This window comes from Prosopis cineraria, unplaced genomic scaffold (genome assembly GCF_029017545.1).
Source record: "Prosopis cineraria cultivar Desert tree isolate PC_DT_omini unplaced genomic scaffold, ASM2901754v1 PC7, whole genome shotgun sequence".
In the NCBI taxonomy this organism is placed as follows: Eukaryota; Viridiplantae; Streptophyta; class Magnoliopsida; order Fabales; family Fabaceae; genus Prosopis; species Prosopis cineraria.
In genome coordinates, this window is record NW_026555338.1 from 24878313 (window position 1) to 24893456 (window position 15144).

At 30.0% G+C, this 15144-nt stretch overlaps 2 protein-coding genes across 2 annotated transcripts; both read left to right on the forward strand.

Moving 5' to 3' along the window:
* The first annotated feature begins 2202 nt into the window (after nucleotides 1-2202).
* LOC129315101 (UPF0481 protein At3g47200-like) lies at nucleotides 2203-3827 on the forward strand. Its single transcript, XM_054958640.1, has 2 exons — nucleotides 2203-2253; nucleotides 2473-3827. The coding sequence occupies exon 2, from the start codon at nucleotides 2475-2477 to the stop codon at nucleotides 3738-3740; it is 1266 nt and encodes a 421-aa protein (XP_054814615.1). The 5' UTR covers nucleotides 2203-2253; nucleotides 2473-2474; the 3' UTR covers nucleotides 3741-3827.
* A 7818-nt stretch (nucleotides 3828-11645) lies between these two features.
* On the forward strand, nucleotides 11646-12509 carry LOC129316625 (UPF0481 protein At3g47200-like). The gene has a single exon (XM_054961034.1). The coding sequence runs from the start codon at nucleotides 11646-11648 to the stop codon at nucleotides 12507-12509; it is 864 nt and encodes a 287-aa protein (XP_054817009.1).
* The last annotated feature ends 2635 nt before the right edge of the window (nucleotides 12510-15144 follow it).

Here is a 15144-nt window from a genome sequence, read left to right on the forward strand (position 1 = left end):
CAAAATATATATTAATCTTGTTTAAAATTTCAAGTCACGTAGAAATATTTTGAACAAAAAAATCTGGTAATACAAATAATAAAATATATGATATGTATATTACCAAAAACATTGTATTTGGTATCAAATACATACTGGGTATAGGTTCATTTATGAGTTTTCATTTCAGATTATGTACTCCTTGGACCACAATATTAGTATAGGGTATTTTTTAGAAGTTTTACTTGATATAAGACACGGGATAATTTTCATTATAGTTTTTCCAACTTATCCCTACTTATTTATTACTCTTTTTTCAAAAAATAATGTATTAAAATTCTAATTGTCATTATTAAATTATTTATATAAGATATTTAATGATTATATAATTGAAAAGATATAAATTTTTTTGAACAAAATTAAAATTTTACCTAACTTTTTTTTAACAACCATAAAATAGTTATTAATGACTTATATTATAATATACGAAGGGAGCAATTCATTTAGTTGTCATTTCTGACATTATTCTTTTGGCACAGATTCGAATGCAAATTATTGAAAATTTAATTTGAGAGAGAGGAAGGAATATAGTTTCTGCATTACCCAAAAAAAAAAAAAGGAAAACAGTTTTACTTTTGGATTATTTAGCACAAATTCGAACGTAATTTATTCGAATGCAAGTTAAGTTGTTGAGACAAAAGATGCCAAAGACATAACGCAGCAATGCTATAGGAAGCTAAGGCACAATTGGGGATGACGTGGCAAAAGGTCAATTGGAAGAAGCTTATTTAATTTGACAATGAGAGATGATTAATTAGAAGCAAATTTGAATCCTAAACTAGCACATCAAGAGTGTTTCACTAAAATCAAGGGGGAATCGCATTATGAGTCATAAGAACACACATTTTTTTATTCTCCATGACAATATTTTATTTTTTTATTTTTTGAAATACTTTTTAAAAATATATTACTAAATATATTTTTTTTATTTTTTATTCTAAATAGTAAAAAACTGTTTCTATAATAGGTTGTCAAACAAGTCCTTAGATTCATAAGCGAAGAACATGTTAGCTGAGAATAAATATACAATTTGTTTTTTTATATAGGAAAAATTTATATGATTAGTAAATCCACTTGTCTTAATTTATTTTGATTAACATATATTAAGTATATGAGATTAAGTATATAAATCTTGCCCTTTATATATTCTTAAGTTCTGCAGAAAAAAAAGATAGTTTTAAGCTCAAAATTTTATTTTTATAGTAATTTTTTGGGAGTAAAATATAAAATAAAGAAAATTTACTGACCACTAATGTTAAAGTATAATCCATCTGTTAAAAAATATAAAGTATTTTTAATCGACTCTTACATTTCAATAAAGTAGCTAACTATTTAATGAGTGTTTCATTTTTAAAAAAAATATACAGTGATTTATTTATTATGGACATTATTGTTAAAAAAGTATATTAATTACATCTTGAAACACTAATTTTTTTTTTTTTTACATTTTTGAATACTCGGCCACTAAAAAACTGTCTTTCATTTTTTAACCCAGTAGGTACTAAACACAATAATTTGCTAAGTAAGAATGACGTCCTCTTGTTTAATCGTCAAGGCTTTTCTTAAATTCTTTGCTTTCCCATTGCTTAAATTTTCAGTGAAGTTCAATATCACAACTATTGGTCGCTTTGGCCTTTATGTGTATTATTAAAATTATAGAAACTATTGTTGAAGACCGATTAAATTTAAAAACAACAGAAATAATTAAAAAAATTATCGGGATTAAAAATAATATACTTTCAAAGTACATGACTTACAATTATATTTTTACTAAAATCATTGTGTCATTTCGATGTGAATACTGTTTCATCAAATTAAAAGTTTTTCTTCTGTACGTTCTTCCTTTCTTTCTGAATATTTGTCTGTAATCGTTTTTGTGGAATTTTATTGACTTGCAGCCATGGCTGCTCAATGAATGAATAATACATCTGATATCCATTCGGTTACTCTCGTTCTGGTTCTAATTGTGAATAGGATGGTCAACGTGACACCCAACTAATTAATTTGACAACTTGCAGCAAAAATAGCAACTAATTTTACTAGAAAACTCATGTTCAATATATTTATTATTAGAATTATAACTTCCAGCTGGCTTCCTCAGTTGGCTATTATATATAGCCGACGCGGAGGATCATCTAAAGCATAACGAATACATTAATTTGAAGAAACAATACCAACTTCTCATCATCGTCGAACCCTGATCCCTGGGAACAGGTATGCATCTCCTCTTGTTTAATCGTTAAGGCTTTTCATAAATTCTATACTTTCCTATTGCCTACAGTTTTCAGTAAAATTCGGTACCTCAACTACATATTAGCCTGTTTTAATTGGTCCTTTTTGTTTTGGTTATGAAAAGATTTGCTAGATCACAATTTATATAATTCCCGATCGAGCTTTAATTATGATCAGTCACCTTGTTTGTTCTGCTAATAGATATGGAAGATGAAGAGATCATGATAGACATAAGAGCAATAATGACAGATAATAGAGAAGATGGTCTCTCCTCGCCTTTGCGTTGTATCTACAAGGTGCCTCCGATGATTCGTGTTCTAAAAGAGCAAGCTTACACTCCACAGGTCGTTTCCATTGGTCCCTTCCATCACGGTGATGTGAGGCTGCAAGACATGCAAGACCACAAAAAAATAATGTTCAAAAGATTTGTAGAAAGATCAGCTATGATAGGCTTGGACACTTTGGTCAACTTTGTAAAGGAGGCTGAGCCCAATGTTCGTGCTTCTTATTCAGAGAGCATCAAGCTTAGCAAGAATGATCTTGCTAAATTGATATTAGTGGATGCTGCTTTCATCATTGAGCTCTTTAGGATGAGTTTCAATGAAACGTTTCATTGCAGAAACAGTGATGCTAAACTATCACAAACATGGTTAACGGAAGCTATAGGTATCGATTTGCTTTTACTTGAGAATCAACTTCCGTACTTTTTCCTTGAACAACTATTCAATATAGCATTTCCACTTCATCTTAGAGTTGGCCGCCCTTCATTTCTTGAGCTTACATATTTCTACTTCCACAATCATAACATTCAAAGTTTAGAGCCTCGTTCCAATATCAGGATAAAGCATTTCACAGATCTTCTTAGATTATTTTACTTACCGGAAACAAAATCGAGAAGGGGTCAGTTCAAAGAGGATGGATCTGATTTTCTTTTATACAACGCAAAAGAGTTAAAAGAGGCAGGAGTAAAGTTGAAGGTAAGAGCAAGCAAGTGCTTACTAGACTTGACATTCTCAGGACATTGTCTGGAGATTCCTCAAAATTTTGTCGAAGATTCCACTGAAACTTTGTTTCGTAATATGATAGCTTTAGAACGGTGCCATTATCCTCATGAATCTTATATTATTGACTATGTTATTGTATTGGATAGCCTAGTCAGCACAAAAGAAGATGTGGAGATTCTCACTCATAAAAAGATTATCCACAACTTGCTAGGTGATGTCGATAAGGTTGCTACATTATTTAATGGTCTTGGGAATAATATAAGTATATACAATTTCAGTATTGAATACCTTGACATTTGCAAAAGATTGAATGAGTTCTATCAGGATAGTTGGCATAAGGGAAAAGCAACTTTGAGAAGAGATTACTGCAACACACGTTGGCGAATGGTGGCTTCCAGTGCTGGAATCATACTTCTCATTCTCACCCTTACTCAAACCATATTTTCCATCCTCCAAGTAGTATAGAAATATAGCTAGATTTGAAGCTTGTGTATTTTAGTGTTTTGTCCTTTAAATTTATATTCCCTTGCTAGTTTTATTCAGTCTTTCTACTAAACCATGTGTAACAATATAGTAATAATCTCAATCCTTATGGTTTGTTTTCTTTACACATTTGTCTGTGTCAGCCGCACAGGTTTAATTTTTTTTTAATATTATTTCTAATAAAATCCTTTGAAGTTTTCTTTGGTAAAGATATGTGATTTTTTTTAAATGAATGACAAGTTGTTATAAAAGTTAAACTCACTCAACTTTTGCTTATATAGAATATATAGATAGTGGGTTAACTTAATCAGCAGAAAAAATGAGAACAAAAAAAAAATTACATAATAATACCCTAGGTTTTTATATTTCACATCTCATACAGTTATAATATGGGATAACAATAGTTTTAGTCCCTACACTTTCTAACAATTTTAAAATAGGTTCCTATAGTATAATTTGCAATTGGAAGCGTATAGTCGGATGTGGACAAAACGTGTTACAAATAGGATGATGTGGCAGTTAAGTATGCGACGTGGCTGCCACATCACATTACAATATGGTAAATAGAACCAATGATGAGAGCCTGGTCACATTTAAGGGGGAAAAAAAAGAGGGTAACCAAAGGTTTATCTGCACTATAAATAGTTACAGGACCTGGTCCTGTGATGATATCTGGACCATCCAACTTATAATCTGGATGGTCCAGATTTAAAGTATTATTATATATTTTTATTTTATATTTATTTAAATAAAAATTTACAAAAAGTATAAAATAATAGTAATAATTTTTTTCATTTTTAATTTCATCTAAATTTAATTTGGAGGGTCCAATTTAATATTATTTTTTATGATTATTATATATTAATTATCTAAATGTACTTTGCACAATTTAGATTTAATTTGGTGTTAGTCTGGATTGTACATAGTTCATTTGAATAATCAATACTATATACATCAATTACAAAAATTTAATATTAAATTGAATCCTCTAAATTAAATCTAGACCACATTAAAAATAAAAAACTTATTAAAATTATTTTATTATTTTTATTTTAATAAATATAATATATAATAATACTTTAAATCTGGATCATCCAAATTTTGATTTAGATGGTCTAGATCTTATCACATGGTGCTTATCCATGTGATAAGGAGGGAATGCAGTTCCACCAGTTACATCATACAAATGCCTTTAAAACCTGCCAACTAGCATAGGGCGAGTGGGATCAAATATTCAAAACTAAGTGAAGTTAAAATATAAGAAAAATGATAATAAAATTTCTCTGAAATGTATAAATAAAAATTTGATCATTCAAGATATCATAACTCCCTTGAAGTTTTTAGGAACTTTTCTATCATTAATGTATTTATATAGAATACCGGATTGCTTTTGTTAAAAATAAATGATTTACAAAGTTTGTTTAAGTATTCACAACTTTTCTTCTTATATTCATAACAACACGATAGCAAATAAGAAATTAACATGCAAAGTTGTGATTTGCTATTACATTATTACAAATATAAGAAGAAAAGTTGTAAATATTTAAACAAAGTTTATGAATCATTTATTTTCAACAAGGATAATTTAATAATTTATATAAATTTATTAATGATAGAGAAGTTCCTAAAAACTTTAGGAGAATTATTGCATTTTGAGGGATCAAATTATCATTTATATATTTTAGAGAAATTTTATTGTCATTTTTCCTAAAATATAGGCATATTAGCAATTGTTACATTGTATGTAAAATTATACTAAAATATGTAATAAACTATTTAGGTGAGTTAGATTCTAAAAACTTATATATTAGAATCAAGATATGTCTTTAGATTTAAAAAACACTTATCAAGATACTATTGCTATTATTATTATCATTATTATTATCTGTTTTATAAAAGACGTTTTGTGATAGTGAACCATAATGAGTTACAGCTTACAAGGCACAGCCACGTATATTTGATGGGATGCATCATTTGGGAGAAGTTACATAAAAGTGGTGTAAATTCTGATATTTTGCCCTCTCTAGCGGCAATTCCCCCCCCCCCCCCCGGGGACGGCCTCCTCCAACAATAACGTAGTTGCGCCCCTGAAGCTAGTCTAACTAAGAAGATCTGTAAAGTGCTCTATCCTAACATTGGGATGAGGCTATAATTTTTGGATGTTATCGCAGTGGGCACTTTGTACATGCAACATGTCGGAAGCAAGCGACCATCTCTGCTATCTTGTATCAGTTTTTTAAAGTCAACCGTCACTTTATCTTCCATCTAGGTATCAAATTTGATTCTAAAAGCAATCAGAGATTGCAGAAGCAAAAATAAAAGCAAGAACAAATTGTAGACTGTAATTAAGTTTCTAAAATCTAAATCATGTTCTAGTTAAGTTCTTGATTGGTTTGCATCTCACAAATTGTTAATTTATATCTAAAACTAAGTCAGGCTCTGATATATATTGAATTAGCTGAGATATTGAACATTAGTAAACTTGAAAGGAAAAATAAAGAGATTAAGAAAAGCTTTAGAAATGAACAAAAGTAGGGGATGATACACACACACTTGCTTTTCCAAATGATTGAATGATAAATCTGTGGAATTAGGTGTTAGCACAAGTTGTTGCATTTCCACCATTTCCCCAGAACTCTCACTTTCAGTTCTTTCCCTGCCATCTCCCAGTAATCTCAATGCTCTCTCAAATTGTAGGATTTAATATGCTTTAGATTCATCATTGTCTCTCGCTATTTATAGAATATCAAAATTTAAATTAATTTTGTTGAAAAAAATTTGATCTCTAATTTATTTATTCATATGCTTCCAATTCATTATGGGATTCGGTCATATATGATAGCCCAAAAATCAATATTTTTGAATGATTTTGTTTACTTTTCTCAAGATGTTTCATATTGTTATTATGAAATTACATTTTAAATACAAAACAATGAAGTACACTTTGCGTTCTATTTCATATAATAATATTAAATATGACTAGAACCGAAAATTGGTTTGATGTTCATACCGTTATCTACAATACTGGAGAAATGAAACCAAACAAAGCAGGCGTCTTTACAAAATATATAGTGGGAATACAGTATAACAATCAGGTGCCTCAAATTTGCAAAAATGATAGATATCTCCAAGAATTAAGATTCTTAATTTCCAAAAGAAAAAGATAGATTTGTAATACTTACAAATATTTAACATAAATACTAGCTACATAGTTGATCGAGTTGCAAATACTAACTTTAGAAGTGCTCTTGTAGGCAAAAAATAAGTGCATCGCAGCAAGTTGAGAGCAAGAGAGTGGAGGTGGTGACATGGCAAACAGTATATGGCTTACGGTGGAAAATCAATGGATGTCAGACATTTTTTATGGTTTAGGGAAGGATGCACCCTTTAAAATATAAGATTATGGGTATTCTTGCACCATGATTCACTAGAAGATATTGTGTGCTTCTAAAGAAAAAGTTGGTGAATATGTTGGCCTCTTAATCTTTCTAAATTATTTAGGGTAACCGTACAAGCATTTTGAGTTTTAAACAAGTATTTCTAAAAGATAACGCAGCAACGCTACATAGGAAGCCAAGGCACGATTGGAGATGACGTGGCAAAATGTCGATTGGAGAAAGCTTACTAGAGCATGACAGATAATTAATTAGGAGTAAAATCATTATTATTTCACTAAAATCAATCAGAGATAGGGTAATTCTTCGTTATGAAGTGATTGACTAATTTAATGTAAGCAAGACAAAGTGCTAACGGATAATAGTACTTTTAATCCATCAAATTTGTGTTAATTATCAATGTGGTTTCTCAAACTTATCTTTTATCGATTGCATCCCTTAAATTTACCTCATTTATTAATTTATTCCTCATTATTTAAAGAGAAGACAGCATGATTAAAATTCACTGACATATATAAAGGAATATTGATGGCAACCATGTATATTAATGAAAAGAAGTGTAATTATTTAGATAAAAAACATATTCAAGAATTTTAAAAAACAAAAGAGCAAAAAAAAAAAAAACAAAAAGGATTATATTAACAAAAATTAAGCTGATTTGAGGGCTCACTTTGTTGCATATATATGTCAAGTCATTAATATACTTTATAAATTAGATTAATTTGATAGATAATTTGTACTTTAAAACTTAAAAGACTAACATAATAATATTAGAAAATGTACAGGATCAAATTAATTAAAATTAAATTTGAAGGACCAAATTAATAATTTAAGCAAACTTGAAGGATGAAAATTTTCATTATCCCTAATAATTAATATTAATAGTTATCAAAAACTATAAAAACTAATTTTAATGACAGTAATGCATCTCAAGATTAGTTGGAAAAAAATACAGTTAGGTCTCAAAAAATTAATTTAATGATAAAAATTCTAAAAGATGAGTTATAACTGTTTATTTAGGCAATTATAAATAGAATTCTCAATTGTAAATTGAAAGTAACATTTAAAATCTATTTGCCTTATTTTGCAAATAAGACCCTCAAATTTACAGCTGTCTATATTGATATTTGCAATTCATATATTGATTTGATAGTCTGCCCTAAGTAGGCCCTAAGTATATACAATTAATTAAATTAGGGAGAACCAAAAGAACGTAACATTTACCAATACATGTGTGTGTGTGTGTATATATTGGATTCAATACACTAAGACTCGGGAATACAATTGTCAGATTTTTAGGATGCGTATGAGACATACATACATACATACATACATACATACATACATACATACATACATACATACATACATATATATATATATTTTTTTTTTTTGAGTGTCAAACAAGCATTTCTAAAATGTTACATAGATATTATAATTAATAATCAACCAAGTTATCAATAGCACAAATTCGAACACAATTTATTCGAATGCAAATAAGGTTGTTGAGACAAAAGATGCCAAAAAGATAACGCAGCAATGCAATAGGAAGCTAAGGCACGATTGGAGATGACGTGACAAAAGGTCAATTGGAGAAAGCTTATTTGACAATGAGAGATGATTTATTAGAAGTAAATTTGAATCCTAAACAAGCAAATCAAGAGTGTTTCACTAAAATCAATCAGAGGTAGGGTAATCATTCATTATGAAGTGACTGACTAATTTATTAATGTAAGCCAGACAAAGTGTTAAGGGAAATGGAGAATGTTAGAGAGGTCTCAAAAGGATAAATTAATTCAAGTTAGGTTTTAAATGTCAAATTTCATGAATTTGTAATTTAATTTTTTAATTTTACAATTCTGTTGTAATGAATTTGTAACTTGTATTTTAAATTTTAACAGGAAAAATAATTTTTTTTATTCTTCAACTATTGTAAAATTTGAAAGACAAGTTATGCATTCATTACAACGTAATTGTAAAATTGAAAGATGGAGTTATAAATTTTTAAAATTTAACCCTTAAAATCTAACTTAAATTAATTGATTCTTTTCAAACCTCTTTGTCGTTCTCTCCTAAGGGAAATGTGGTCATAACATTATGGTTGACCAATATAAAGACACCCATTATTTAATGTTATCTCAATGAAAAATATCATTATTGGAAAAAAAAAGAGTAATTGCCATTGATCCGACTACATATTTTGCTTTTATTAGAATAAAGTGGAAAAGATGAAATATGTTTTTGATATTAAATTGTTTCTTAATATGCGTGTCTCATTTCACTTGTTTCTTAGTGTGTGTATTTTACAATTGAGGGACTGTCAATAGTTTTTTTATTCCATGACTATATATATATACACACACACACTTTTACCAATCATAGCCAAATCCGAATAAATATATTTATATATAGACACACATACAATCTTATTCTTACTTATCCAATATAACTATAGGGTTTGCATTTTAAAGATTTATGCTACGATATCTTGTCAGTGTTCATATATATATATATATATATTTGGCCAACGTCAGTCTTCATATTTGATTAATAAACCGTAACTCCGTAAGTCAGTCTAAGGATTTTTCAAAAAATATTGATATTTTTGTTTTAAAAAAATGTAAATAAATACAAAAATGTTTCTTATTTTATATATAGAAGACAATAATTCAAAGAAAAAATAAAAATGAAATTGAAAAGTTTGGATATTACAAAAGGCATTAAAGAAAGACACATTATTAGAGACCGTAGCCCAAAGTTTTTCCTTCTGAATGTTCTTCCTTTCTTTCTGAATGAATAACATATTTGATTTACTCTATCTCTTGTTCTGGTTCTAATTGTGAATTGTAGGGTGAACGTGATACCCAGCTAATTAATTTGACAACTTGCAGCAAAAATAGCAATTAATTATACTAGAAAACTCACGTCCAACATAATTATGATTATAATTTTAATTATAACTTCCATCTGGCTTACGCAGTTGACTATTATATATAGCCGACGCGGAGGATCATCTAAAGCATAATGAATACATTAATTTGAAGTAACAATACCAACTTCTCATCATCGTCAAACCCCGATCCCTTGGAACAAGTAAGCATCACGTCCTCTTGTTTAATATAGTTATGGCTTTTCTTAAATTCTATACTTTCCTATTGTTTACGATTTTTAGCGAAATTCGTACCTCAATTATATATATAGCCTGTTTAGGTTATGAAAAGATCTGCGAGATCACAATTTACGAAAAACACAATTTATATATTTCCCGATCGAGCTTTATGATCAAGCACCTTGTTTGTTTTAGATAAGGAGATCGTGGTAGATATAAGAGCAATAATGATAGAGAATATGGTCTCTTCTCGTCTTTTCGTTGTCTCTACAGGGTGCCTCCAATGATTCGTCTTCTAAAAGTGGAAGCTTGCACTCCAAAGGTTGTTTCCATTGGTCCCTCCCATCATGGTGATAAGATGTTGAAAGACATGGAGAAGCACAGAGGAATAGTGTTCAGAAGATTTGCAGAGAGAGCCAAGACAGACTTAGACACTTTGGTCAACTTTGTAAAGGAGTCAGAGCCCAAGGTTCGTGCTTCTTATTCAGAGAGCCTTAAACATAGCAAGAAGGATCTTGTGAAATTGATATTAGTGGATGCTGCTTTCATCCTTAGCTATTCTAGGAAGGGGAAAATATTGCACTTAGTTTCAAAAATCGAAGGAGAATATTACATTGCAAACAGGTTTAGAGCCCCATACGCTTATGAACCCATAGTTTAGAGACAGATTTGCCATTTACCTCTCATATAATGGTTTGAGTGTTGCTCCTTTGAAGAAATAAGCACATTTTGAGATTATTTTCCAAGAAAGATTTGGTAGATGGACGATAAGAAGCAGAACATCAAGACCACTGAGATTACTTCTCATGAAACCGTAAGATTTCAATTGAGTACCTACAAAAAACACAATCCATACTTCCCAAGCTTTATGATCACCACCTTCTTTATTTTGCTAATGTGTAATTGCTGCGTGCCTTCTAATTCAAATTGACTAATTATTTGCAGGCAAAAGTGAGTAAACTCATAGTTTGAGTTGTCCCTGAAGACTCTGTCCTTAAGAGCTATCCTGCCACACCAGATTGATTGCACTATAGCTCTCTAGGATTAAACAAATTTTTACTGCTAAAAGTAGGGACACAGAATAATAAAAATTTACGAAACAAACTCAGCTAACTACGCACTGAAGCAGTGTGTTAGAAGAGAAGAGAAAGGCCAAGAGCACAAAGGCTCTTTTAAAACTTGTGGCAAGCACTACCTTTTATAGGTAGATCTCGTAATACTGGGCAATAAAATCACTTTAATCACAATTACAAAATTCGTTGCAAAAACAATGAGGCTAAATAAATAGATTTAAATAGGAGGTTATAGTAATCAATTTTATTAAATTATAATACTTCCTTTTGAAATACCCATGAAATTTTATGATATTCACTCATTATTAACATGACAGAGAACAATGAAGATGGTTTATCCTCGGACCTGTGTTGTATCTACAAGGTGCCCCTAATGATTTGTCTTCTAAAACCTGATGCTTACACTCCACAGGTTGTTTCCATTAGTCCCTTCCATCACGGTGATCTGAGGTTGGAAGAAATGGAGAGGCACAAACAAATAGTGTTCAAAAGATTTGCAAAAAGAGCTATGACAGACTTGGACACTTTGGTCAACTACTTGGAGGAGGAGTTAGAGCCCAAGGTTCGTGCTTCTCATTCAAAGAGCATCCAACATAACAAGAAGGAACTTGTGGAATTGATAATAGTGGATGCTGTGTTTATCATTGAGCTCTTTAGGATGCTTTATGAAGACGACGATGAGGTGAAAAATGATGCTAAATTGTCACAATCATGGTTATTGGAAGCTATACTTATTGATTTCCTTTTACTTGAGAATCAACTTCCGTTCTTTTTTCTTGAAAAACTATTTGATGATATAGCATTTCCACCAAAGCTTAGAGGTCACCTCCCTTCACTTCTTGATCTTACATATTGCTACTTTGGCCATCATAACGTTCAAACATTAAAACCTAACCCTGATGTCAGGATAAAACACTGCACAGATCTTCTTAGATTGTTTTACTTACCGAAAGAAACAAAACCAGAGAAAAGGCAACCATTCAAAATGGATGGATCTAGTATTCTTTTATACAGTGAAAATGAGTTACGAGAAGCAGGGGTAAAGTTGAAGGCAAGCACAAGCAAATGCTTACTAGACTTGAAATTTTCAAAACCTCCTATTCTAAAGATTCCTAAAATTTATGTCGGAGATGACACTGAAACTTCATTTTGTGATATGGTAGCTTTGGAATAGTGCCATTATCCTTATAAATATTCTACCATGGACTATACTTTTGTATTGGATTGCCTAGTCAATACAACTAAAGATGTGGAGGTTCTCACTCGTGAAAAGATTGTCAACAACTGGTTAGGTGATGCCAATGAGGTTGCTACATTATTTAATGGTCTTGGGAAAGCTATAACTTCAATTTCAGTGATGAATACCTTGAGACTTGCGGAAAGAAAGTTGAATGAGTTCTGTCAAGATCCTTGTCACAAGAGATGGGCAACTTTGAGAAGAGATGACTGCAACACACCTTGGCGAACACTGGCTTCTATTGCTGGAATCATACTTCTCATTCTCACCTTTATTCAAACCATATTTTCTATCCTTCAAGTAGCATAGAAGCATAGCTAGCTAGATTTGAATCTTGTATAATTAATTTAGTGTTCTATACTTGGAATTTATGTTTCCATATTCAGCCTTTCTACGGCATCATATGTAACCACATAATAATAATCGCAATCCTCATGCTTCGTTTTCTTTTCGCATTTGTCTGTGGAAGCTGCATAAGTTTAAAGACTTTTTCCGCAGATCTTTCTTCCCCCATCAATTAATAAAACTTGATCTCACTTAACAGAATAAAGTTAATTGTTGTACATTCATTGCTCAGCTAATAGGTTCCTCAACAGTGGCATTTCATTCAATGTGGATCGAAGTCTTTGTCAAGTGACTCATTCTCTTATCCAAAGATCGCATGACTTAATTTTTTGAAATTTACGACTAATCATGTGAATTTTACAAATCACTTTTAAATAACGTTTTTAAATAATTTACAATTCATCTTTGAAAATTTACAACTCAATTTTTTAGTATTTATTGCGGTTCATGTGCTAAATGGCTAAAACATGGAACCACAATGTAACATTGTTCAGAAGTTTTTAGAAGTCATACTTGATCTAAAATATATGGCATTGGATAGTTCCTATCATTATTTTTACAACTATAACCCTCCTTCATTGATTGCTCTTTTTTTTAAAAAAATAATACATTGCAATCTTAATTATCATTATTAAGATACTTATATAGAATATTTAATGAGGATATAATTGAAAAGATGTAAAAGAAATTTTAAGCGATTAATATTTTAACTAACTTTTTTTGAGCACTCCCTCCATCGTAATTTATAAAACACTTTCACGAGAAATTTGACACCCAAAAATATAAGACACTTTGACAATAATAAAATTTCATTAATGATGTTTTTTTAATATTATCATTCATATTATATTCTCCCTCTCTTTAATATTTTTTCACAATTGAAATATTAAATGAGAAGCATTTGTTTTGAAGTTTATATTTTTATTTTTAAAAATAAGGTTTTAAAATTTAATGAGCCTTTTTAATATGCATGATTTTATCTAAAAGTTCTTATAAATTGATATGGATATAATAATACTATAATGTAGGGAGAGAACTAAAGGAAGCTAAGCATACGTGTTATATACATGTGTATGTATAAATGTATAAAAGCCAAAAATATAATATATTGAAATAATATTCATTGAATGACTATATTGTTAAGAAGGCATACTATATTTCATTTTAATGAATTATTTATCAAGGTATATATTAATGGACGGTTTCTTTATTCTAAAAAAAATATGTAATTGTGAAAAAGAAACGCTAAACAATTTTTTATCTATTTATTAAGAGAGAATGATAGGTAAATCTTTTAAAGAAAACTCAAATTAATGATAGTTAGATTATATACGAAATACTTAATTAGAGGAAAGGTAATTTAAACTATTATTACGTTTTGTAGAATAGGGTGGCACCCAAGGAGGGATGAATTGGGTAACATTTAAAAACTTTCAAAAAATTAAAAGAGTGATATGCTTTAGTATGAAGAAAAAAGATGTACACACAAGAATTATACTAGTTCAGCCCCAAACTTGACCTACGTCCAGTCCTCAAGATCACATTTGAGATTTTCAACTAAATACATAAGTTTCAATGGGTGTTTGTCATCACAATACAACTCATAAGACTTTACTTGTCTTGAATTAACCAACAAATCTTGTTACAATCCAGCAAGTTGTTACAAACATTTAAAAAAAATACCTTTTCAAGATGTTATATGTAGAAGATAAATTATTACAGAAACTCTCCTAAAGAGTATATGAAATTACAGTTAAAAGCTTATAAATTTGTGAGATCTTTTTCACAATTTTTTTTAAGAATAATGAATGAATGCTAAATGTTTAAGTACAATTTGAAAACTTTTTAAATGCACATATAAAGATAAGTTCGCTCAAGGATCAAAAATTCTACTTTAGATTTGAATTATATCACATATATAGTTTTGGTAGTTGTCAGACCGTTAGAACAGTGTTTCTAGCCATTAATGCAATTTCTTGCAACAGGCCTGTTGAATCACGCATGAAATTGCCTTCAACATGTTCCAAATATGTATATGTGATAAACCACGCATGATTCTTAGGGTGTCTCATGCATGGTTTGCACTATATGAATATGCAATTTATTCTATGTGCAGAAACTCACGTGCAACCTTCTTGCTCTTATGCATGGTTTAGCTTACAGAAAGCCAACACTAGTTTTGTGCGATGAATCTTGCGTGCAGACAACTAGTCATCACATGTGAAAA

Bases quoted from the DNA above. Each gene is read 5' to 3' on its own strand.
- LOC129315101 (XM_054958640.1), top strand. From the start codon at position 2,475: ATGGAAGATGAAGAGATCATGATAGACATAAGAGCAATAATGACAGAT.
- LOC129316625 (XM_054961034.1), top strand. From the start codon at position 11,646: ATGACAGAGAACAATGAAGATGGTTTATCCTCGGACCTGTGTTGTATC.